The sequence below is a fragment of the Alligator mississippiensis genome, chromosome 9 (genome assembly GCF_030867095.1).
Source record: "Alligator mississippiensis isolate rAllMis1 chromosome 9, rAllMis1, whole genome shotgun sequence".
Classification (NCBI taxonomy): domain Eukaryota; kingdom Metazoa; phylum Chordata; order Crocodylia; family Alligatoridae; genus Alligator; species Alligator mississippiensis.
The window spans coordinates 24,225,414-24,252,208 of record NC_081832.1 but is presented as its reverse complement, the minus strand read 5'-3'; the positions used below and the strand labels follow the sequence as shown (position 1 = coordinate 24,252,208).

The 26,795-nt window shown below is 44.0% G+C and overlaps 1 protein-coding gene across 4 annotated transcripts in view; it reads left to right on the top strand.

Moving 5' to 3' along the window:
* The window catches only part of ITCH (itchy E3 ubiquitin protein ligase), a 162,614-nt gene that overhangs the window by 116,464 nt on the left and 19,355 nt on the right, over positions 1 to 26,795 (top strand). For all 4 annotated transcript variants that reach the window (XM_019484673.2, XM_014609641.3, XM_019484672.2 and 1 more), the window contains 9 exons: positions 2,259 to 2,433; positions 4,270 to 4,336; positions 10,922 to 11,006; positions 12,897 to 13,025; positions 13,694 to 13,766; positions 14,772 to 14,843; positions 17,649 to 17,737; positions 18,776 to 18,935; positions 20,719 to 20,852. In XM_019484673.2, the coding sequence (XP_019340218.1) occupies positions 2,259 to 2,433; positions 4,270 to 4,336; positions 10,922 to 11,006; positions 12,897 to 13,025; positions 13,694 to 13,766; positions 14,772 to 14,843; positions 17,649 to 17,737; positions 18,776 to 18,935; positions 20,719 to 20,852 (984 nt within the window). The remainder of the gene's footprint in view (positions 1 to 2,258; positions 2,434 to 4,269; positions 4,337 to 10,921; positions 11,007 to 12,896; positions 13,026 to 13,693; positions 13,767 to 14,771; positions 14,844 to 17,648; positions 17,738 to 18,775; positions 18,936 to 20,718; positions 20,853 to 26,795) is intronic.

Genomic DNA, 26,795 nt, shown 5'->3' with positions numbered 1-26,795 from the left:
GGTCCTTCTCCCTGCAGCTGCCCCAGCCCACAGACTCTGGGCAGCTTCAGTGAGAAGGGCTTCGGCAGCAGCGAGAGAAAGGTGGCTGCAACTGCTGCAAGGTCCCACTTTTTCCTGGTGCTCAGAAGCAGCTTCTCCCTGGCCACTACTGCCTGTGTGCCCAGGCTACCAACACGAAAGCTGGGCAGCAGCTCCAGCCCCTTCTCAGGGTAGAAGGGCAGCCTGGAGGCAATAGAGGTGGTAGTGGGGGCCCCGGCCGTGCTGCCTCTGCTGCAGCTGCCACCCACCCCTGAACTGGAGTTGCTGATCCAAGGCGCCAGCCCCATTCCCACTCCAGCTCCCTTCCTGCCCGCAGCCCTATCCCACAGAGGGAGTTTTGGTGAGCTGTTGCAGGGACTCAGGAGGTGACCCAGCCCACGAGAGAACTGCTAAACTTCCTGTGTGGCCCATGGGGCCCAAATAATTGCTCACCCCTGTCAGACTATGCAGCACAGATAAAGAAAAATGGACCTTTAGGCATGTCAAGGTTAAAGAAAATAGACAACACCATCATGCAGAAAACCAACAAAAACCACAGCTAATGTTACCATAAATATTAGCATAAGGGCCCTAGTCCCAAATAATGATATACTCAGTAGGCTACTTGGAATAAGTACTTCCCTATCTGACCCTATCTCCAGAGCTTTCTGTTTTTCATCCTGTTACTGTGCCTAAGGTTACCATTCTCTATCTACATCTTCAGGAGAGCTTTGAGAGAGTAGAGCTTTTTTCAATTCAAAGTCCAGCAACCAATGAGACCTTTTAAACAGGATCATTTTTGTTCTTTTCTTAGTTTCTTTGCATCTTTTTAAAACAAATAGGGGGGAAAAAAGAATTTTATGGTTGCACTTCGTTTATCTTGGATTTACAGTCTCATGCATCCTACATAAAAGAAGAACACACAGAACAGCAGTGAGAACTAGTTTCGTAATTTCATAGCTGGTAGGGTCGGAAGGGACCTGAGGAGCTCTAGTCCGACCCCCTGCCATGGCAGGAAAGAGTACTGGGGTGAAACGACCCCGGCCAGATGTTCGTCCAGCCTCCTTTTAAAGACACCCACGGTAGGAGCCAGCACCACTTCTTTTGGAAGTTGGTTCCAGATCCTAGCCGCCCTGACAGTGAAATAGCGCTTCCTAATGTCTAGCCTGAAGACATTAGTTCACTCCAGTGCTGCTCTATGCTGTATTATACTAATACAGTATAGCCTTATAAATCTGATTTTCAAAATTCTGGAATTCTCAAAAATCCAGCACTTTTTAAAAATGCACTACATCAGGGGTTTTCAACCTTTTTTTTGACCAGTATACCCCTGGCAACCGGTCACAGAGTGGTTTGGGGGGGGACTAGCAGCTTGCGGAGCAGTGACATGGGGTGGTAGATGGCAGCAGCTGCCCCCGTGTGCAAGGCCCCTGCCCCCAACCAGCGTCCAGCTGGCCACACTATGCACTTTCCTTGTGTTTCAGAAATCCAGAATTTTCAAATTTCTGACAGGTGCTAGGTCCTAAGGATGCTGGATTTATGAAGTTATACTATATTAAAGAGAGCAACAAATCCCCGGGCAATATTTTTACTAGGTTAATTAGTGACTGTAAACTTGGTGGTTTCAATTCTTCTCACCTGGAGACTTCATTAATATAATGTTCCCATTACCATATGACAGCTTGAAATTTTTGTTAAATTTTATTTCAGTTGATAGGAAGTAAAAACCAACTACAATGTGAGCACTCTTTTGGTTTTGTGAAGTCAAAGTGGAATCGTACCAAGAGCATGACTGAGTCTTTGTCTTATGCAAAGGGATCTGAAAAGATTATTCTAAGTCGGGTTTTTTTAAGAGAAGCCAATAGACTGCAGTTACTTTGTGCATCAATCCCAGCCGTAAAGATTATCACTAAATAATAATAGTAATGACTTACTGGAACCTGACAGATATGTAAAGCAGTTCTTGCAGTACTTAAGGAACTGCAAATGGGGTGACTACCTGGTTGGTTCAGTAGAAGCAAATGAAACTAAATCTCTCATTCTAGAGATTAGTTTTTCCAGGGCTTTAGATGTTTTAGCCAGAAATTGAATGGAGAGACACTGACAGGCCCAGGATAAAGAGCTCCATGTCCTCTTCCAGACTTATCTTCTGTTTGCCTTGTCACTAACTTGACTCTAAAATCACTTCTGAGCCTTTGAGGTCACTGCATACTGTTGAGACCCTTGTTTGCATTCCTTAGCTGGGAACGACGAGTTGACAACATGGGAAGAATTTATTATGTTGATCACTTCACTAGAACAACAACATGGCAGCGACCCACATTGGAATCTGTCCGGAATTATGAGCAATGGCAACTGCAACGGAGTCAGCTTCAAGGAGCTATGCAACAGTTTAATCAGAGATTCATATATGGGGTGAGAAATGTATTTTGGTATAAACTAAAAGTGTATTATGGAGGAGCATCCCCTTTCCCAAATTCCACCCACAAGTCTCCACTGTATATCAAGCAAATCAAACATTTTCCCTTTTCCCCCCTTGCTTCCATACACTTCTGTGAAACTGTATGTACATGGGTTTAGGAAGGAAGGTGTCAGAAGCTTCCCACCATAAGGTTGCCAGACTTAAGATTGCAATGCATTCTGTATGTTATATGGTAATTATATATTAATAATAAGATGCATCTTTCTGGATATGGGAAGTAAATGGCAACCTTAACTCCCTTTTTTGCTTTTGTAGTTATGCATATAGACTGATCATAAGTGGGACACAATACAGTGGTTTGTGTGTTTAATTGAATATAGGTGGTGAAAAGTTTGTGGCAAAGACCACTGTCTGATAAAAGTTCTGTTAACTGGCATCTTGCAAGCTGGCATGCTCAATTAACCAGCTTGCCGGCTTGTAAGATAAAGTGAAACTGGAAGTGCCCACCGTGGCACTTCCAGTTTCTCTGAGCCCCCACGGCCCAGGGCAAAGCAGCCTGCGCTGCTGAGCCCCCATAGCCCAGGGCCATGACAGGCTGTGCAGGGCCCCCCTTCCTGTCCTGCAGAGCCCAGCGGCAATTCAGCAGGAGGGGCAGCAATGGCATAGGAGGGGTGGCGGGACACCCTAGACACTGCGGAAGAAGTGGCAGCCCATGCCGCTCATTTAACCAGCATATTTTGTTATCTGGCATCCCCCATTCCCGGGCGAGCCTGGACCCACGCGGGGGCCCAGGGTGGCAGCAGGGATGGGGTTACAAACTGGTGCTGAGCTTGGGGAAAAGTGTCCCCTCCCCTGTCCTGTGGCCAGCTCCCCGCGCTGCAGCCACTCGTAGCCCGTGTGGGGCTGCTTGTGCCTGCCAGAAACCAAGGACAGATAAATATTCATTTTCTAAATTTTTTTTAGGGGCTCCATGGGCCTGATAGAATGGTCTAGCAGGCCGGATACAGCCCAGGGGCTGTATTTTGCCCACCGCTGGTCTAAGACCAGCTGTTGTCAAAGCAGATGATGTAGTGATTGGAGACTTGTTCAGGGTAACTATTTGTATACAGTTCCCATGGTTTTTAACTTAAGTAGAATTACTTAATCACTTACTTATGCTGTGCTAATGGAAGAACAGTATAGAAAATTCACATGGACAAAGCAACTGAGGCACTTTGTATAGGTAAAATGCAATAATAGTGTGTAAATGTTAGGAAAAGCAAGGGAAGTTGAAATAATTCAAAATCTGATGCAGATCAAAAGTGAATGATAGATTTCAGCATCTACTGATATTGCTTAAAGCTAGTTTATAGAGAAAAGTGATCTGTTTTCTTAATTATTTGCACACAAAACAAAATGGTAAAGGGAATTAGATGAAGCTGAAAAAACCCAAAGAATAGTATTCCCTGCCTGTTGAGCTTTAATACATCCTGGGTTTTGAGTCCTGATTTCCTTCTGTATGTGGTAGGCACTTTTCAAAGAACAAGGGCTTAAACCCACTTAGTCATATGTTACTGAAGTTACAAATTATTTAGTAATAGTTAGCAGTAGTACAGATAATTCCATGGCTTTGGACTCTTTATTCCAAAAGGTTAAAGATCCCAAATGAAATAACAGTTCGTAATGAATCTAAGCCTTTTATATGGAAAAAATCCTTTGATCAATTTTGCTCATGTTAAATTATCAATGTATTTATTAAATTATATATGATAGCTATCCTAGAGGTGTGGAAATCAAATTGTTGGCATTTAGTAATTATTTAATGCATGGTTTCTGTCTATAATCTGCAGAACCAAGACTTTACTTCCACACAGAACAAAGAATTTGATCCTCTTGGCCCACTTCCACCTGGATGGGGTAAGTCCTATTCACATAGTGTTTTAAAATGTAACTTTATTAAATGTTTAAGTATGCTTTGTCAAATTATTTTATCAAATATTTTGATTAATGGTACTTTTTCTTTACTGAAAATATGGATTTAAGATTTCATAGATTTCATAGACATTAGGGCTGGAAGGGACCTCGGAAGATCATCGAGTCCAGCCCCCCGCCCAAAGGGCAGGAAGTCAGCTGGGGTTATAGGATCCCAGCAAGATAAGCATCCAGTTTCATCTTGAAGGTGTTCAATGAAGGCGCTTGAACAACCTCTGGTGGCAGGCTGTTCCAGACCTTGGGGGCTCAGACAGTAAAGAAATTCTTCCTTATGTCCAGCCTGAAACGATCTTGTAGTAGTTTGTGACCATTCGACCTTGTCATCCCTTGGGGCGCTCTGGTGAACAAACGTTCCCCCAGATACTGGTGGTCACCCCTGATAAACTTGTAGGTGGCCATCAGATCACCCCTGAGCCTGCGCTTTTCCAGGCTAAAGAGCCCCAGGGCTCTCAGCCTGTCATCGTAGGGTCTGCTTCCCTGACCTCTGATCATGCGCGTGGCTCTTCTCTGGACTCTCTCAAGCTTCTCCACATCCTTTTTGAATTGTGGAGCCCAAAACTGGACGCAGTACTCCAGCTGCGGCCTCACTAAGGCCGAGTACAGGGGGAGAATGACGTCCTGGGATTTGATTAAAATCTATTCTGATTAAATCTGTTCAAAAGCACCTGTTCAAAAGTCCTGACAAGATGTACAGGCAATCATCGGACTTACAACACAATTGGTTCCTGAAAACTGCATCTTAAGTCAAAACATTGTAACTCGGAACCAATTTTCCCATAGGAAACAAAGTTATAAATGGGGGGTTGATTCCTGAACCACGGCCCAGTACTCTATTTTCACCAAAAATACCCCAGAAATTTGTACTCACTCAATTATAGATGAGTAATATAGCTACATTAATGTATTTATATTGTAAATAGCAATCATATTGATTTGGAAAGACTTCTTTGAGGTGACTTTTCTGGACTTTTGGAAGGGCTCTTGGTTGGACTTTTTGAAGGGTTCTTGACTAGAATCTTCTCAGGAGTCTTGGCTGCAAATTTTTCTGGAGTCTTGTCTGCTTTCTTAAAGAAAAATGTCCAAGGAAATTTGGACAGATGTCCTTCAGGGAGATGGGCAACATGGCAAACTTGTTCACTGACGTGGCATTGCATCAGATCAAGCATTATAAAGTCGAAACTGACTTGAGAAAGTTGAAACAGGATGTCAATTTATAAACGTTGTAAGTCAAGGACTGCCTGTACGTAGTATTTCAAAATGGATTATAAAATTCTAGTATTACTCTGTTTCACTTTTAGTGATTTTATATTACAGCATGACTTTTTTTAATGTTTCTATTCCATCTTCGCCATTTTAATGATTCAGATTTTTGTTTGTTTATCTTACTATTACAGAACCATTGTTTTGAAGTTCTGTGTGGTTGTAAAATCATTTTTATTGCCAACTAAGCATCTTTGCAAAAAAATAAAATATTTTGAACATAATTTTAGCAACCAATAACATTTAGTTCTATTTGAAAATTGGTATGAAAACTTGTTTTCTAATTCCAGGAGTTCATAATATTAGCGGCTTCTAAACTTAAGTGATGGTTAGTGAGATGAGCAAGATAGTTATCAAAATGATGTAATTTAAAGACTCCACAGAGTTAAACCTAGAAGTTTCTGAGACTAAACTCTGGAAATCTCAACCAATTAAAAGATTAAAACATTGCCATTTGGGCTTCTAGTCTGGATATATGTAATACTTCAGGGCATAAAACAATAATGCAGGCAGCTGCGATTTATAATGTTGCATGAAGAAATACAGTTTTCCAGTGGAGAAGACCACTTCCATTCTTCCTCCTAACAAAGAATAGGTTATTTTTCCTGTCTGACTGCATAAATAAATAATATAATTAGTAGATATAAACATTTTTCATTCCTGTGCTATATTTTTTTTTCCTTTTAATTTGCGTATGTGAGTTCGTTCCACTGTTCATATGTTTCCATACTTCCTTGGTACTTATATACATATCTTAGAACCCTTTCACATTTTGCAGGTCTTATAGTTTCATAGTAGCTAGGGTCAGGAGGGACCTGAACAGATCATCTAGCCTGACCCCCTGCCACAGACAGGAATGAATGCTGGGTTCACAAGACCCCAGACAGGTGATCATCTAACCTCTTTTTGAATTTACCCAAGGTAGGGGCGAGGACCACTTCCCTGGGAAGTTGGTTCCAGATTCTGGCCACCCTAACTGTAAAATATTGCCTTCTGATCTCTAACCTAAACCTATTCTGTATCAGCTTATTACCATTGTTCCTCACCACCCCAGGTGGTGCTGGGGAGAAAAGAGCTCTTCCTATTTGCTGTTGATCTCCCCTAATGAGTTTGTAGGCAGCCACCAGGTCCCCCCTCAGCCTCCTCTTGCCGAGGCTGAACAGGTTCAGGTCCCTCAGTCTCTCCTCATAGGGCCTGTCCTGCTGCCCTCTCATCGAACAAGTGGCCCTCCTCTGAACTCTCTCCAGGCTGGCCACATCCTTGTTAAAGTGCAGCGCCCAGTACTGGACGCAGTACTCCAATTGCGACCTGACCAAAGTTGCATAGAGGGGGAGTATCACCTCTCTGGACCGGCTTGAGATGCATCTTTGGATGCATGACAAGGTATGGCTGGCCTTGCTGGCTGCGGTCTGGCATTGGCGGCTCATGTTCATCTTGGAGTTAAATAAAGACTCCAAGTTCCCTTTCTGCCTCTGTGCTTTCAAGAACGGAACTCCCCAGCCTGTATGTATGCTGTGGATTCCTTCTCCCAAGGTGCAGCACCCTGCACTTACCCACATTGAACCCCATCCTATTCTCATCTGCCCCCTTTTGTAGTCTGTCTAAATCTAGTTGAAGCCTCTCTCTCCCTTCAGGTGTGCCCACTTCACCCCACATCTTAGTGTCATCAGAAAACTTGGACAATGCGCTTTCAACCCCCTCGTCCAAGTCTCTGATGAAGATGTTAAACAGTGCGGGCCCAAGGACTGAGCCCTGGGGGACCCCACTGCTCACATCTTGCCAGGTTGAGTACAACCCGTCCACCACTACTCTCTGGGTGCGCCCCATCAGCCAGTTTTTTACCCATCCAACTGTGTAGGCATCAATGCCGCAGTCGCTTAATTTATTGATGAGAATGGGGTGAGAGACAGTGTCAAAGGCCTTCTTAAAGTCTAGAAAGACTACATCCACGGCAACATTATCATCCAAGGATTTAGTTTACCTGGTCATAAAAGGCAATCAGGTTGGTCAGGCAAGACCTGCCTTTGATGAACCCATGCTGGTTGCCCCTGAGCATTATCTCCCCTGCAGGCCCCCCACAGATGTGCTCCTTGATGATTTTCTCTAAGATCTTCCTGAGGACCGAGGTGAGGCTTACAGGCCTGTAGTTACTTGGGTCCTCCTTCCTCCCTTTCTTAAAAATGGGGACCTCATTAGCTAGTTTCCAATCCCCTGGCACCTGGCCAAATGACCACGAATGCTCATACAGTTGGGCCAAGGGCTCCGCAATGACCCCTACCAGCTCTTACATTAGCCAATTGGGTTTGAAGACCCATCACAATAACGCAGGCATTTGGGATTTATAATATCACATGAAGAAATGCAAGGAAAAAAAATAGATGTATGGGTTTTTAAATTGAGAGCAATAGACTGTTGAGTCTAAGTAAGCTAAACTGGAAAAGTGCAAATCTGGAGTTTTCCAGTTTGTAGCACTACAGAAAATATATCACTGTGGGGTATGCACAAGTGCCAGCGCCCTGGTAGGAGTGGGACAAAGCTGCAGCAATGCATGATCTCCAGCCAGGGAGTGATACAGCACTGTCCCTTAACTTTCCCTGCCCCTAGGAGTTTCTGTTAGTGAGGAGGATAGGTTCACTTAAACAGTTCTTGCTGTCATAACAATAACTGATGGGGCTGTCTACAAGCCAGCTGCAGCAGCAATGATTAATTAGTAGGTATCCAGGTTTTCTGTTTACCATGGAAAAATGTAGATTTTCTCCTTTTAAGGAGAAAACCACTGATTTCCCCCTTTTATGGAGAAAAATGCGGATTTTCCCTTTTAAGGAGCAAGATGCGCTTTTTTCCCCTTTTAGAAAGAAAAATGCTGGAAACCATGGGTTTCCCCTTGCTGACTGGCAGAGTTCCAGCCTGCAAGGGGCTGCTTGGGACTGTGGGGAGCAGGAGGAAGGCGATCAAGTGGGGGGTGCCACGTGCATGTGCATGCACACATGCACATGGCAGCCAGGCAGCATGGAGAGCAACTCCTGCAGCTCCATCCAAGTAAGTCAGATAGGGGGTGGGGGAGTGAAGGATACATTGTAGAAGGAGAGGGAGTTGTGCAGGGCTGGGGGCACCGCCCAGCCAGGGCAGTCCATGGGGCCTGAGACGGGAATGCACAGCCACAGGGCCTGTGCGGGGAGCGTGAGAAAGCCATGAGTGGCTAGTCCAGGGACTGGCAGGGGCCCAGATCCCCATTGCTATGCACACTCCCACAGGGGAGGGGGGGGTATGAGGGGGCACATGCCCCCCAGATACGTGCACAGGGTGGAGCTGGAGGCAGACTGCCTGCCGTGAACTCAGGGCTCCCTGCCCTGCTTCCCTTCCCCGGGGACCTCTGCGATCTGGCAGTCGGGACCTGACGCAGCAGGGCAGAGCGGAGCAGGGAACCTCCTGCCACCAGGAGCCCTGCACCACCATGATGGGGCACCCTCTGCCTGCCTGGCAACAGTGACGGCAGCAGCATAGAGTTTTGTCCCCCACTGCTGCTGGGCAGGCAGGGGTCACCTGGTCATGGCAGCACAGGGCTACTGGCAGCAGCACCAAGCTTCCCTGCCCCACTCTGTCCTGCCGCACTGGGTCCTGCCCCCTGGGCTGCAGAGGCACCTGGGGAAGGGTAGCAGGGCAGGGACCCCCAAGCCCACAGCCAGCAGCCTGCCTCCCATTCTCCTTCCCTACTCCCAGGCTCTACTGTAGCTGTGCTGCCCACAGGGGAGGGGAAGCTGGGCTCCATGTTTTACTCCAGCTGCATCAGCCACCACCTCCCACGGGTCAAGAGTGAGGGGCACCAGCAGGACTGTGGGGGTGGGGGGGGTGGACCGTGGGTTGGGGCATCAGGGCTGTGGGTTGGGAATGAGAGCACTGGGAGGACCCAGGGTTCTATGCGTTGGGAGTGCAGGGCACCTATGGGGCTGGGGGTTGGAAGTGAGGGACACTGGCAGGGCTGTGGGGGGAGCTGTGGGTTGGGAGTGAGGGGTACCAGCAGGGCCAGGGGCGGGCTGTGGGTCAGGAATAAGGGGCAATGTAATGGACAGAGGCAAGGCACCAGTATATCAGGGCTGCTCAGCACCACAAAGCAGCACGGGGGGGATTCTGTAAGCATTGCTGCCCCTGTCAAAACCCTAGCTTTTCCTAGGGGTCTGGCAGTGGTGGTGTTTATTCCCATAGTAACATAGGGTGACTTTAATTCCAGCGCATCACAGCAGACTCACTTAATAGAGTCTGCTGGAGCATGGTAATTACCATCACATGTATTCATGCATCACATGTATCAGCATCCCCATGCCGAAAAATGGCAGCAGGGGTGCTGATACATGTGACACTGGGTGCTTTCATTAGAGCTGCTCTAATTAAAATGTCCCACCCTCACCCCCCCACCCCCCCCCCAACTCACGGAGCATGTGTATTAAACGCCTACAGCTACTACCAGAGCTCCAGCAAAACCCAGCACTCTGGCAGCCACGATGGCTGCTGTAATGCCCCTGATGGGTACCCTGAAAACTTGCCAGCTGCCCTCCCTTCCTCCCTTACCCATTGGCACAATGTTAAGTTTGGTGTGAAAAAGTTTTGTACAACAAAGAAGTTGCTGTTTGAAACAGCAACTTTTTGTCACATCTGCCATTTTTGTGGTGGATGTGCTTTTCTTTAGCACAGAAAACAGCAGTCAGAAGTGTGGATGCACTTCTTTTGTTGCACTAAAACAGCAGGTAGGTAGAAGGAAGGAAAGTGTAAAAGACCTTACTTTGCGTGCCTGCTGAAAAAAAGCTTTTCTTAAAGGGGCATAAATAGCCATAAATTCTATCATTTTTAGGATGATTTTTTTGTGTTATGCTTCTGTCCAAAGCTCTTTGTCAGAATTAGGGTCGTCTTGTGCTGGATGTTCTATGGATACAAAAAAGAGAAACTCTTCGGAGTAGGGGCTAGGTTCTAAGGATTCTATCAGATGAACACCTTCAGTACTCTTGTTGAAGGTAGGTTATGATACAGTCCAGTACCTTCCACTACGAGGTTGCATATCCTAGAATACTCCTGTGGAGAAACAGGCAAGGATTGATGATTTGAAGACAGAAAGATGAAGATTCAGCTATGTTAAGTTTTACGTGAGCTATATACCCTAAAGAAAGTAGACATTGCTAGTAGGTGTGCTGATTGATTCTTTTAGCCTCAGGTTAATTTAAACATATATTAAAATTTCAAATTTTAATTTCTTCTCAGAAAAAAGAACTGATAACAATGGCAGGGTATATTTTGTCAATCACAACACGCGTATCACACAGTGGGAAGATCCTAGAAGTCAAGGGTAAGAATTTTAATTTACATAATTTCACGTGAAACTTTAATATACTTTTATAAGTATTGTGTTAGCCAGGCTGAGAACTAGAACGTATTTTCTGACTATGAGGGTCAGTAAGCATTGGAACAGGCTACCCAGAGAAGTTGTAGAATCTCCATCCCTTAAAATTTTCAAGATCAGGTTAGGCAGACGCTTGGCTTGGGATGGTTTAGTTAGGGGGATGATCCTGCCTTGAGCAGGGGGCTGGACTAGATGACCTCATGAGGTACCTTCCAGCCCTGCTTTCTTATGATGCTGTGATTTCTGACAACTAAAGATTGGATTATATTTTACTGCTCTCTGCAGTCTCTTCAGACAAATTCACTTAAAAAGCATGCAGGCTGTTACAAGAGCATCGCTTAACAGCAACACCTTTTTACTGTTTAACACTGATAAAAATGGAAAAAAATTCCTATCTTTTAAAAATAAGAGGCCAATATGAACTTTATTGGGGGGAATTCATAAAAGGACTTTTTACTTTAATAGTTCTTCCTCTTAACTTCAGATGAGATGACATGAACAACCTTGATTTTCTTTATTATATCAAATTTAAAAAGCAGTATCTGAGGGTAGGGGTGGGCAAAATGGCAGATCCGGCCAACAGCCAGACTCCGTTTCCCAGCAGCCCCTGCCCACATGGCTGGAGCCAGTCTCCATGGTGACCCCAGCTGCACCTTCCTTGTGATAGGGCAAGGCTGGGATTGCCACAGAGACTGGCCACAGCTGTGCTGACAGGGCAGGGGGCTGCTTTGGAGTTTGCCGCAGAGGCAGCTTGGTCTGGGGCCAGGGCAGAGCTGCTCTCTGGGAAGGGGCGTGCAGGCAGCAGATTGAGGCTTTTCCCCAGCTCCTTGCAGTGGTAATAGCCTGGTCCCAAGCCGGGGCAGAGCCACGATCTGCCTGCACACCCCTGCTTGGAGCATGTAGGCTGCAGATTGCAGCTCTGCCCTGGCCCCAGATGAAGCTGCCCCCACCACAAGATCCCAGCAGCTCCGGAGCAGCCACTGCGCTGCCCTGATGCACTCCCTGCCAGCGTGGCTGGGGCCGGTCTACATGGCAACCCCAGCCTTGCTGTATCCCAGCGCAGGTGTGGCTGGAGTCTCCATGGAGACCAGCCATAGGACAGGGCCTGCTGGCATATGGAGTCCACTGCCAGCTAGATCTGGCCTGCACGCCAGATTTTGCTTGCCCATGATCTGAGGCCATCTTAAATTTGTAAAGGATTGGTATAAAACTTGACAGTATTATTTTGCTATTTCTAAGTTACTTTTATCATTTCTTCATCATTTTCAAAAAGGTCAGTGTAGTCTGCCTTTTGAACGTGGACTCTGATTTGTTATATCTTTTACCTTTCGGAGGATGATGATAATATGAATAGTAGCAAATTCTGTTTAATAATTGTGATTTTTTTTTTAAACCTAAATTTCATTCACTGTCATACAGAACTCTTCAATTTGGGGAGAGAAAATAGCTGCAAAACTGATGAGGTAGTCCTCTGACCTTATAATCAGAGATATAATGACAGTCTAGTGCTTGGGACAGTAGCTCCTGGGTGCTGGTGCTGGGTTCAGTGGTATGGCCAGCCAGCAGTAGCACTGACTATTTTTCTCTTCCCCTTTTCACCCCCCACAAGTCAGCACCTAGTGTGCTACCAAACTTTACCTGTTACACTGGTGCTTATAGTGATATCTGACTTTAAAACGGAAGATTCAAACCAGACAGAATAAAAAACAAACAAAAATTCCTCTTAGAAACTTCCAGAACTTTTCTAGCATTCTTCCTAATTTCTGCTGTCCTTGCATGTGGTATTTTAATAGCATGCATTAACTTGATCACCTTGTATTTTCTTGTGCCCCTTAGTCAGTTAAACGAGAAGCCCTTACCAGAAGGCTGGGAAATGAGATTTACAGTAGATGGCATTCCATATTTTGTGGATCACAATAGAAGAACTACAACGTACATAGATCCCCGCACTGGAAAGTCTGCTTTGTAAGTGTTTTTGCTTGTTTGGATGGTTGGTTTGTTTTGGTTCTTTTCTTTTTTTTTTTTTTTTAAAGAAAACATACATTGGGTTTTTAATAAATAGCTCTTAAAACGTTTTGCAAGTGTATGTCAGAAAGTTTATAATCCTTCCAGCCAAGCAGTAAGAGGAACGTTTACACACACACGTGCACACATGCGCGTGCACACCCCCACCCCACCCCTCCCAGATTTTCTTTTAACAAGATTTTTCTTTAAAAGGCAAACCATGGCTTTTTCCAAGCAAACATCTCCTGTTAGAAAATGGCTTGGCTTTGCCAACCAGATAAACCAAATCACAAAAGAGATCGGGGTTGACAACCCCTGTGAACCATTTTATATGGCCTGCAGGCGTAAGGTTTCAGTGGGATTCAGCAGCAAGGGATTTTGGCAGCAGGCACTTTCTTCTGCCACCATGGGGACAAGCCTTGGCTGTGGGTTCTGTCCCTGTGCCACTGTGGGGAAAATTGGCAGGAGTGGCTGGGTCCCGGTCCGAGTGCCTGCCTGTCTCTGACCCAAACTAGCTCAATCCAGCCTGTGGCTTTAAAAGGCACTGGCATAGATGTAAGAGTTTGCAAGCAGTGGTATCATGAGTTTCAGAAATATTTTCATAGCTCATTTTTTCTTCCTGGTTCCAGAGACAATGGACCCCAGATAGCCTATGTGCGTGACTTCAAGGCAAAGGTCCAATATTTCCGATTTTGGTGTCAGGTAAAGAAAATATTTCACATTAAAAATGTTAAGCATGCGTTCTGTAAAGCTTCAGCCAAATAGTGACAGTGGAAGCACTTAGAATATGGATTAAAGTGATTTAAGCTAATAAAGTCTAAATGTATAATTAATACAGACTGTCATGAGTGTTTAAATTAGGTTTAAATTACTTCTGTATGGCTTTTAAAGTTTTTTAAAACAAAGAAAGTACAGTTTATTTTCATTGATGTTTTGTACAAGTAGCGGCTTTCAAAACTGATCAAGGAAAAGTATCTTGTTTTTGCTGTTAATTCTGAGAAGTGTATACAAAGACTAATATAGTGGATTTAAGTTAGGATAAGTAAGATGCAATTTTATCTGTGATAACATACGTATAAAGTACAAAGTCCAGAAGCTTCAAAAAAGTCTATATATTTTTATTTATTTTTGAAACATCAATCATGTACTATGGGACAAGATGGTATAGTCTCATTCTGATCCACCCATCTTGATTTTCAAAACTTCCTATGTGTTAAGAGAAAAAAATACCTTGGTCTTTAGCATATGATCAAAAACTTCTTAGTCCAAAAGCATAAAATGAGTTAAGAGCCTTTGAGAACTAGCAGAGATACTGCATCAATTATTTGGTGGTTTGTATTTTATGAGGAAGATAAATGTAATGTAAGTATGGTGCAAAACGCTCAACTTTTACTAAAATTTGGGTAGGGAGTTTCTCTTATTGAGAAGTAATTATTGATTTGCAGGAGGTAATAATATATTATGTCATTGGAACTTGTTCAGAACTGTCATATGAGATCCTGTGGGCTTTACTGTAGCCATGAATAACAAATAGCAAATTGCTCCTAGGAAAAAATTGAAAATCCAGACCTGCTGTTTATGGTCTTTTCTAGCCTAGTGAGATGAGCTTGTCCCTTTTACAATTTCCGGTTACTTTGTTTGAATGTTGTTTAAAACAGTCATTTAAAACTACATGTATTTCATGTTTGAAATATTTGTGCATTTCAGCAACTGGCTATGCCACAACACATAAAGATTACAGTGAGCAGAAAGACTTTGTTTGAGGATTCGTTTCAGCAGGTATTGTATTATTAATCCAGGCTAGTTTATTCATTGTACAAAGCTGAACAGAGAAGATATTTTGAACATTATAGCTGAAATTGAATAGCTGCCTTGAGTTTTTTTGATAACCAGTTAATGAAGGTAAAATGATACAGACAAAAATATTAGCTGTTATAATACTATGTGTTAGACCCCGACTCCATGTGATGCCCAGCAACTAGGGAGACAACAGATCGATGCCATTACACATCACCTGCACACATTGCTCGTCAACAGCTTTATTCAAAGTGGAGACGGCTTCGGGCGAGCTCCCAAAAAAACAGGGAGCAGCCACGAACATTAGTTCTTTCCATATTTATACACCTTGGTTTATGCTCATTAACATTTACCCCTACTTTGTCTCTCCTTTGTTCTACCCTTAGTCCTTCCCATTTTAAACTCTGCCTCTGTTTACTTCATTAGCATGGAATTACCTATGCATTTCACTTATTTACATGTCTTTTTGTTATGAGTGCATACCTAAAACTCTGACCTGCTTCTTTTGGTCACTTGCAGTTTCTTGCTGATTTCTTCACCATCTCCAAGGTCTTGCTTCTGCTTTATCTCCTAACAATAGCTGGTGGTTTGCCTCCTGTTCTTTTTACACAATGAGCTATATATCTTACAACAGTACTACATTGTTAGGAAAATGCTTGCCTAAGCATTTTGCCCTGTTACTTTTAACATACCATTCCGCCTTGTGGTTAGCAGCTTTGCTAGGCCACAGGTGATATAGCCTTTTATTCAGCTGCAAATCCAATGCTCCCCAAGATCCAAATACTGTCACCCTAACACTGCAGGGAAAAGCATGGTCATTTTTCCTCTGCAAAGAAGCTTCTAGTTTGTGGAAGTGGCTCATTCAACATCATATTTCATCATTGGCTGTGCGTTTATGGGGCTTGCACAATGTCCTGAAAGATCAACTCAGCTGTTAATTTGTGGACAAGTGGACTGTAAAGAACTAAATCCTGCAAGGCATCTTTTGCAGGTGGGGATGTCAAAGAATTAGATATATTTGCAGCTGACTAAAACAAGAAATTAATGTCTTCTAGAGGAAGTTTGAGTCCAAGTTTACTGTTGGTTGCCATCTTCATCTTCTGGGCACAGGGTAGATTACTAGATGTTCATGCTCCTATAAATTCCAAGGATTGTGAGAAACTTGGGCAAGTTTCAGCATTAACTATCATACTAGTCCAAGCTTGGCCCAGAAGGTTCTGATGTTTCAAACTAATAAACCTGTTAATGCTTCCTTTGATTATAATTCCATTCTGCCTGATATGATTTTGCAAAATGAGGGTCAGATTTTATTCTGATAGTTTATTTACATAGGATAGTTAACCAGCCAGCATACACGGTGCTACCAAAAGATGCACTTCAGTGAAAGTCTTGAACAGAAGAATGCAGTGGTGCTTGACCTACTGCCTGTGAGCTGGACCCAGCCCACTGAACCAGCCATCTGGTCTGTGGGGCTCCCCATGGGTCCAGAAATATTGTTGTGGGGGAGCAGTGGCAGCATCAATTGCTGCATTTCTTGGTGGCAATTAACATTGCTACCACTTCTCTGCTGCCAAATTTCCAGACCAAGGGGGAACCCCAGTAACTGAATGAGGGGTCTTTTTTTTGAGGGGGAAGGTGCAAAAATAACCACCATCACACCACTGTCATCAGCATGGTTGCAGCCAATGCATAACAAAGCCATTCTTAGACAAATCAGTACAAAAAAAAAATGGCAGTGATCATCTGACATCAATTTCTTTGGGCCAGCCACATCATCCATATGTCACTCCAGACTCCCGAAGCAAGTTTTATTGCTTTATTTGTAACTGAGTTTTAAAATACATTTAGATAAAATATCACAAAAATATGAGCAAAAATATTTCTTTTCATGCCGGTTGGTTCAGAATTTATAAACGCACATTTGTGTTTCTTGTAAGTGTAGAATCTATCGTAGCCACTGCAGACAACTAGGAAAGATTTTAAAATATCGATCATAGGATCATTCAGAAGTGACGGTCTCAGGGGAAAGCAAAAACAGTCATCTTTGTAGAGTCAAAGTTTTATATAAAGCACCACTTGTAGGGTTTTTCAGTTAACTAGAAAATTATCTCTGACCTAGTCAGTATTTTCACAAATATCCTGTGCCAAAAGCAACACTAGGGAAAACTGCTTTAACATTCAGGTTTCTTCTTGGTATAAGAAAAATACTGTGCGAGTGCAAGCCAGATTTTATCTTATAAATATATTGTCTGTGAGAAAAACCTGTAGAAGGAAAAGATGTGAAAAATTAACTGATTTATAGAATAATAATTACTATAGAATTATTTTGACATACCCCTCTGAACTTCCTATCATATTCCATATCTTCTAGCTAATATCCTGTCAATATAACATCTTGCAGTGGGGCAGGGTGTAATCATCCTGTATTTTCTCTGTGGATTAGCCACTGAGTTGGAATACAATCTTGCCTTTTTGAGGACAAGCTGCTGAACAAGGTCAAGTGTGTTCCATTTAATAATATTTATTTCATTTTGTTGCACTTATTGTTACATCTTTTATCTTTTAGTCTGCTAGTTGAAAAGGTGTTCAAGACTACCTCAAATTTCATGAGCATTTCCTGAGTGGCTACTTTTTGCAAACCTCTGAGCTCAATTTTATGGTTATTGAGAATTTCAGGTCCAGGCCCTATAAGGTTTGATATCAAATAACAGTGTGTCCTGAACAGTTGTTTTTATTTTTCATAACTGTTCTTGGCATAAATCTTTTTCTTGTTTTGCTTTGTCTAAGATAATGAGCTTCAGCCCTCAGGATCTGCGACGACGCTTGTGGGTCATTTTCCCTGGAGAAGAAGGTTTAGACTACGGAGGTGTTGCAAGGTAACATATCACTGTGTTTTGTATTTTTTTTAAATAAAAATATGAATAATTTAATGTTGATGCCAACATTTGGTGTGAATGACTCTCACAAGGAGATATGAGGGCTGCCTTAAAAAAAAGTCAGAATAATTTTCCCCTTTCATAAAACTATACAAAACAGTTTTATCCCACTGTGTGAATGTGTCTTAAGCTGAAGGCACCTGAAAACTAAGAGCAAGATGTTCAAGATTTGCCCAACTCTGCAGTAATACATCAGATAAAATTAACAGCAGAGATGAATTGAAATAATAAATAAGCATGCATTTACTTGTAGAGGTCATAAAATTCACCCAACAAGACTCTTTTACAGGTCCCAAGAGATTAATGTGGACAGGAAGGGAAACTTTGGATATTTGTGGATATGGCAAAGTAAATCAAAGCAGCAATATGCACCTCTCTGCCAATCTGGTTTTAACAATTTTTTCCAGATACAATCTTGTAAATTAACCTTAGTTATTGTTGCCAAAATCATGATAAAATTATGAAAATGCTTGTAGGACAAAAAGATATCAGTATATTTGAAGCAGTTCACTTTTTAAGCTTAACAATAAACAAATTAAGGTTTTCTCCATTAGTATCAAATATATATGTTTGATATATATTTGCAAATTAAAATTTAGCTGTGATCCTAAGGTTAAATGATGAATCCTTGAACCAGTGTCTCTAAAAAGAATTGAGGCAGAGTATGAATACTTGTTCCATAAGTAATTGCAGTAATTTTTAAATAAAACACATCTAAAGCTTGTCAGGGATGTCTTCATCTTAGTAGTTGTTGGTTTATTTATCAGAAACACACTGTTTTTAGTACTGTATCAATGGACAAATTTGAATACCGAATTCTATTATGTATAAGGTATCCTAAACTTGTTCTAGGGAGACCAGTTTTAACTGCTGGCAATTCCTAAAATAATCTTTAGCGTGTGTACTAGTAAGAACAGTTTATAATGTTGCACTCTTTTATTTATGTATTTAGATTTGTTTGTTTTTGTGTGGTTTCAGGGAATGGTTCTTCCTGTTGTCTCATGAAGTGTTGAACCCAATGTATTGCCTGTTTGAGTATGCAGGCAAGGATAACTACTGTTTACAGATAAACCCAGCTTCTTACATAAATCCAGACCATCTGAAATACTTCCGTTTTATTGGCAGATTTATTGCCATGGTAAGTTCAGACACTAGAACAATGCACATCCACAATATCCTAATTTTTCAATGATTACTTTAAAACATAAAATTTGTTTCAAATCATGAACAAACTATTTAGTATTCTGTTATGAGATGGTCTGTATATAACAACTAATATATTCAGGCAGTGTATGTACCAATAATAATAATGGTAACATTAGACATTTTGTGGTGGTGTTGGAATTATGGTCTAGAAATTATGCAAAAGGCAAGGATTCTTGTGAGTGATATCTTTTAATGGGTATCTCCGCCCCGCCCCCTGGTCACCATCTTGGAACCAGTGTCCCAAAGTCTTGGGACCAATGTCTCAAGGCCAGCACTGGGTAGACTGGCAGGGGTTTGTGGAATTGGGCTGGGCTGCACCAGCAGGGAGAGGAGGGAGCTGGCACAGCTCCATAGAGTCCCTGCCAGCCAGGACCCTGTATTCATGCTGCCCTGCTCTGGGCCCTGCCGACACTGGCCCCAGAACACCAGTGTGGGCCCCGTACACCCGCTCACTCCCACTGCCCCCCCAGCCCTGCGGTACAGGCCGGGGGCAATGTTCAGCCCAGGCCCCCTGCTCCCCTGCAGGCAAAGAGCTGGTGCTGAGCATGGGGAAAAGCAGACCCGCCCCATGGCCAGCACCCCGCACTGCAGCCTGAACAGGCACAGGCAGCCCCACGCGGGCTGTGAGTGGTTGCAGCACGGTGCACTGGCCATGGGGCAGGGGAGGGACTGCTTTTCTCTGCACTCAGTACCAGCTTGTAACCCGCCCCCACAGCCAGCCTGGGCCCTGCGCTGGCTCCAGGCTCACCCCTCGGGGCTGCTCCGTGACACAAGCAGCTGTGGCCTCCCCCTGCTTGCTGCACTGGGCAGTGTTTGCCACTGCCACCTCTGTGCTGCCCAGCACGTGAGCTCTGGGCAGGCGGCAGCAGCAGCAGCAAACACTGCCTGGCGCGGCAAGTGTGGGGGCTGCAGCTGCCGCCACCATGTGCAGCCTTGACGGGAGAGCTTGGCGCCAGCGCAGGGCCCAGCCTGGCTGCAGGGGCAGGTTACAAGCTGATGTGGTATGTGGGAAAATCGGCCCCTCCCTTGCCCTGCGCTGCACCCACTTGCAGCCCGCGTGGGGCTGCCTGTGCCAGCTCAGGACAGCCCTGCACAGGCTGTGAGTGGCTGCAGCATGGGGCAAGGGAGGGGCCACTTTTCCCTGGGCTCCTTCCCTGCCCAGGGTCCTCCCCCACCCTCCCCCAACCTTATCTGAGTTTCCACCGTGGTGCAGCCACATGGTCCCTGCTGGGGCTTCTGGCTGGCGGGGCAGGGTAGGGCAGGCCCTGCTGTTGGAGCCGGCCAGGGCTTTCCCTAGGTCCTACTGCCTCTGTTCCTGTCATTTTTGACAGGAACCAAAGACAGATAAATATTCACTTTCTAAATTTTTTCGGGGCCCCGTAGGCCAGATAGAATGGCCTTGTGGGCCGGATTTTGCCCACCTCTGAGCTACCCAGAGCTGGGGCCGGCTGCAGCCAGGAGGCTGCAAACAGCTGCTGCCTCCCCAGCCCCAACGCATGCCGAGGAAGATGGCCTCACGTGCCATGCTCAGCATGCATGCTGGGGATTGCCGACCCCTGCAGAAGATACCACCCACAAGTTCTTGCCTCTAGACATATTATAATACTTTTGGACTCCAAGATTCATTTGATGCTCTATACTGGAATTATCCTAGTCATACCCGGTAACCAAACATTCTTTGCGTTAATCCTTAGTTCTGTTTTCATATTCTCCAGGCTTTGTTTCATGGGAAATTCATTGATACAGGATTCTCTCTGCCATTCTACAAGCGTATTCTCAACAAGCCAGTGGGACTCAAGGATTTAGAATCTGTTGATCCAGAGTTTTACAATTCCCTCATCTGGGTAAAGTGAGTTTCTGATTTTTTTTCTTTCATTCCTGAAATCAAATATATTTAGATTAAGTTTTATTTATTTGTATGCTAACAGTTTTAGCACATTTTATTGCAGTTTGATGCTGAACAATATAATTATGAGCTGCATGCTACTGTTGAATATACTGTTATTTTATTATGATTTCAGAATATATGTAGAGTAGTTTGGTTAATAGTAAGGTTTGTCGTCCTTTATAGTTCATTGAATATTGTGCTCAGAACCTAGTGTTCTGGCTCTACTTTTCTTCTAATTAACCTAATTAAATATACAGGTTTTCCTCACTTTATGCTGTTCATACGTTCCTGGAAAACAGCACATAACTCAAATTTGCATAAAGGGAACATACTTTATAATGTAACAAATAGGGATATGTTCCAAGATCTTGACTGTGCTAACCCCCAGACCCATTTCTATCACTTTCACAAAACAATTTTGGTACCAGGCCAGGTGGTGGGACAAACGAAAGCCTGGGGGGCATGTGCCCCACTTTATGTGTGCGGGGCAGAGACGGCTGCCACTGTACACTGCACTTTGAGCCCCGCAGCCCTGAAAGCCATGCAAAGCCATGCGTGTCCCACCACTGGGTGGGCAGGGGGTGCGGCGCAGCTGCAGCAGCTTCTACCACACCAGTCACATAAGAGTGAATTTACCTCGCGTTTAACAAATTTTGGGTATAAAAAGGGTCATTACATAAGAGTGAATTTGCACATACCAAACCCGCATAAAGCGAAGGAAACCTGTAATAGATTAATCATAATCTTATATATTGTTGAAAGGAAATGATGAACCTTATAAAAAATTTGATTTTTTTTTTCACCAGGCTCCATTAATTCGTAGGTGTTTTCTGTAAATCTGAAGGGTGTTTCAGTGGAATCTGCTAAATTCACATTTGATGTTAGTTTCTTTACAAAAACAATAATGCATTTCTTTCTTCTTCCCTTACCTTCCTGCACTTCCAAATATTGAACTAAATTAATAGATCTAGCCTATTCAGTAGCCAGTCCCTGAGCTTAGATGACCCGTGGGTAAGTGTGATTAGGGTACACCACTTTTCTAGGCAGTGAAGTAGTTATTGTTTATGGCTGGCCACTTCTCACTCGCTAGTCTGAACAAACAGGTTTGATTTTGGGTTGGCCTTCAGTACAGATCCAGAACCAAGTTTCAGCATATGCCTTTGGAGCCAAAGGAAGACTACTTACCCACACATTTTAATCTATTCCTCACGCTCTGATAATTCTTCATCAGTCAGCCTCACTTTTATTAACCTGATTTTTCCCTCCTGATTGCTGCTTTTTGACCAAAATATCAGTTTTATTTCTAAAGCATTAAATCATTTGAATGCTTAGCACTGCTTTGAATATCTACCTTTTTCAGTCTAAGATTTCTCTAGTTCACTGCATCCCATTTAGTGATCTCAAAAGCATTCATATTTTTCATCTCCCATATATATCTTGTCATTCTACTATTGCTTCTGCACACCCATGTCAACTTTCCCCATTAAAAGACCTTTCTCTGCATCTAGGGAGATAAATCTGGAGCTTCTAAGCCAAAGCTGCTTTAGAAATGAGTGTAAAACAAGTAAACATCATAACATTAAAATGCAATTTTTTTTAAAAGCAAATTTAGAGGTTAAATTTTACTTCTAGTTAAAATGTAGCATTATAGCATTTAAAATTTTGCGAAGATTAGATCCTTTTAACTTCTGCAAAAAGAATGGAAATAGACTATAAGTGGAAAGATCAATTTGACTTTGACAACTAGTAACATTTATTGCTGCTTTTTAATAATAGGATTGCAAGAAAAAGATGGGTCCTGTGGATGTGATCAGAGGCAAAAATGAAGTGGCACAATTTTTATTAAGAACCTTCATTTGTAGAGTACTAGATGCTCGTATATAAACTTATTTTAAGAACATAGTTTTCAAACACCTTAAAGACTTAACAAAAAATGTTAGGATGGGTTGATTTAAAAAGAGGGAAAGTGAGCAATAATTGCATATTCAAAAAGGTCAACCTTGAAAATTCTGTTTAGAGTAATAGTAAGACTTGAGCTGTCTTTAACAGTTAGTGAGAAACTGATTGATTGGGTCAGAGGGGAAGAATTTCTATGCCTAAAGCTCATTGCAAAAATGCCAAATAGCATAGTGTCAAGATTCATGGATGGAAACTTAAATAGTTGTTTAATGTCTGAGAAGAGATTCTGTGAAACTGGAGGTTAGGTAAGGTCCTGAGAGATGTAAAGATGAAAATTACAATAATTGGTCTCTCTAACCCAGACAGCAGGTGTTCCACAGGGTCATCTGACTAGTCATAGCGTGGCCTGTGTATACATTGCACTACTGGAAAAGTTTCCATGCCATGTCAGACAAGTGCTTTCCTGGGGAAAATGTGCGATCGGCAGTCTATCTAGTTGTGATTACGCTCTCTCTTCCCCCCCACCCCCATATGTAAATAAATATTTCCCTCTGGTATATTGGTTCATCTCCTTCGGTGGCATAAAAAGCACAGGGTTGTCTTAATTACTATATAGTTCCTTTCACTGGTCATGATTGAGTCAAAGCTTTATGCATAACCATAGTTACATAATTTATTGTATGCACAGTGCACCCAATAACCTTCTCTTGCTCTATAAATTGAAAGCGACAGCTAGCAAAAAGATTAGACTTTGCTTCTTTTAACTCATTAAGAAACTCTCTATTTTATCTTTCCTTTGAAGTATTCAGTACTGATGCAGTTATAATTAATCACAAGTTTCTGCTTTTTGAGAATTGTTCACCTAGTGAGGCAATTATGTCATTAAATGAAGCCACACAAGGTACTCAGTTTGCCTTGGAAAGGGGCATATGACTGATAGATGTGCCATTTGAAGATTTGTTTCGTTTGTTTCACATCACGTCTAAGAACACCATCTCAAGATGTTTTTCCTCAGAAGGTGCATGCTTCTCACCCAGGTTTACCCAGGGTAGAAGGAAGAAATGAAATCTTCCAGAAGCATGCTTGCTGCTCCTTTTCCTACAGAATATTGACTGTCATCAAACCTTCTGATTTGAGCAAATCCATTGAAAACAAAAAAAACATAAAACCTGCAAGGAGAGGACAGAACTCCTTCTCTGAGCCCGTTGTCAAGAGGCCAATAAAGCCTTGAAGCCTTCTAAAGTAACTCAGAACTTGCAGAAAATTCCATGAGTGCCTCTTCTGTGACAAGCAGGTTCTAGGCATATTGCTAGGGGTGTGCAAAATGGGCCATATTTGATTTCAGATTAAGGTCAAATCAGGGACAGTGATTCGATTAGTTGATTCGGATCACTGTCCCCAATTTGATTCGGCCGAATCCAAATCTGAAGATTCAATGCTGATTCAGAGAATCAGTGATTCGGCCATAGACACAGCTTTAAATGTATTTTCTACATACCTCAAGGTACCAGGCATGGCTCATGAACGTTGCGATGTTGGGGCAGATAAGCATCCCACAGGAGCGCAGTAGATTGGAAGTACTTTCAGCCCATTGCTAGGTCTGCTGGGGAGTATGCGGGGGGGGCCAGCTTGGTGATTGACCACGAGGGGACCTCGGGTGCCCCCCCAGACCCAGGAGGCACCAGTCGCTGAGCCGGGATGGGTACGGTGGGGCCTCCCAACGTGCTCCCTGGTGGATCTGGAAGTGCTTCAGATACGTAGAAAAAACATTTAAAGCTGTCTGTGGCTGAATCATTGATCATCTGAATCAGCATCGAATCTTCAGATTCGGATTCAGCCGAATCAAATCAGGGACAGTGGTCTGAATCAACTAATTGAATCATAGATTCATAGATTCATAGATGTTAGGATCAGAAGGGACCTCAATAGATCATCAAGTCCGACCCCCTGCATAAGCAGGAAAGAATGCTGGGTCTAGATGACCCCAGCTAGATGCTCATCTAACCTCCTCTTGAAGACCCCCAGGGTAGGGGAGAGCACCACCTCCTTTGGGAGCCCGTTCCAGACCCTAGCCACTCGAACTGTGAAGAAATTCTTCCTAATGTCCAGTCTAAATCTGCTCTCTGCTAGCTTGTGGCCATTATTTTTTGTAACCCCCGGGGGCGCCTTGGTGAATAAATACCAATTCCCTTCTGTGCCCCTGTGATGAACTTATAGGCGGCCACAAGGTCGCCTCTCAACCTTCTCTTGCGGAGGCTGAAAAGGTCCAGTCTAGTCTCTCCTCGTAGGGCTTGGACTGCAGGCCCTTGACCATACGAGTGGCCCTTCTCTGGACCCTCTCCAGGTTATCCGCATCCCTCTTGAATTGCAGCGCCCAGAATTGCATGCAGTACTCCAACTGTGGTCTGACCAGCGCCCGATAGAGGGGAAGTATCACCTCCTTGGACCTATTTGTCCTGCATCTGCTGATGCACGATAAAGTGCCATTGGCTTTTTTGATGGCTTTGTCACACTGCCGACCCATGTTCATCTTGGAGTCCACTAGGACTCCAAGATCCCTTTCCACTTCCGTGCCACCCAGCAGGTCATTCCCTAGGCAGTAGGTGTGCTGGACATTTTTCCTCCCTAGGTGCAGCACTTTACATTTCTCCTTGTTGAATTGCATTCTGTTGTTTTCTGCCCACTTCTCCAACCTGTCCAGATCTGCTTGCAGCTGTTCCCTGCCCTCCGGCGTGTCTACATCTCCCCATAGCTTTGTGTCATCTGCAAACTTGGACAGAGTACATTTCACTCCCTCGTCCAAGTCACTGATGAAGACATTAAAGAGTATCGGTCCAAGGACCGAACCCTGCAGGACCCCACTGCCCACACCCTTCCAGGTCGAAACCGACCCATCCACCACGACTCTCGGGGTGCGACCCTCCAGCCAATTCGCCACCCACCGGACTCTGTAGTCATCGAAGTCACAGCCTCTTAACTTGTTCACCAGTATGGGGTGGGATACCGTATCAAAGGCCTTCCTGAAGTCTAAGTATACGACATCCACCCCTCCTTCTGTGTCCAGGCGTTTCGTAACCTGGTCATAAAAAGAAACTAGATTGGTCAGGCACAATCTGCCTGCCACAAACCCGTGCTGGTTTCCCCTCAGCATAATTTGTCCTGCTGGGCTCTCGCATATGTGAGCCTTGATAATTTTTTCGAAGACTTTGCCAAGGATGGAGGTGAGACTGACTGGCCTATAGTTGCCTGGGTCCTCCTTCCTTCCCTTTTTGAAAATGGGGACCACGTTGGCCCTTTTCCAGTCCTCCGGGACTTGGCCCGTGCGCCACGAGCGTTCAAATATTCCCGCCAGTGGCTCTGCAGTGATGTCGGCCAGTGCCTTCAGCACCCTCAGATGGAGCTCATCCGGGCCTGCTGACTTAAAGGCATCCAGTTCTTCCAAGTGACTCTGCACCATCTCAGGGTCTACGCATGGAAGTCTGGCGCCTTGCTGCTGCCTCTCTACAACCCCAGTGAGAGACTTGTCGTGCCCCTCACTTAAGAACACTGAGGGAAAGAACTCTTTGAGGAGTTCAGCCTTGTCCCCCCTGTCTGTCACCAATTGTTTCTGCCCATTTAGCAGGGGTCCTATTCCTCCCTGGGCCTTCCTTTTACTCCCTATATATCTAAAAAACAATTTCTTGTTGTCTTTTACTTGGGTTGCCATCCTCAGCTCCATGGTAGCTTTGGCCTGTCTAACTGCCTCCCTACAAGCGCGAGCAGAGGAGGTATATTCATCTTTGGTGATCTCTCCCTGTTTCCACTTTTTATGTGCTCCCCTTTTGTCCCTTAGGCTTCCCTGGATTTCTCTGGTCAGCCAGGGAAGCCTCCTGGCCCCTTTCCCTCTTGCCTCGCTCGGAGATCGTCTTGCTTTGTGCCCGAAGGATCATTTCCTTAAGGCACAGCCACCCTTCTTGGGCTTCCATTTCTTCAAATCTCCTACTCTGCAGTGCATCCTTGACTAAT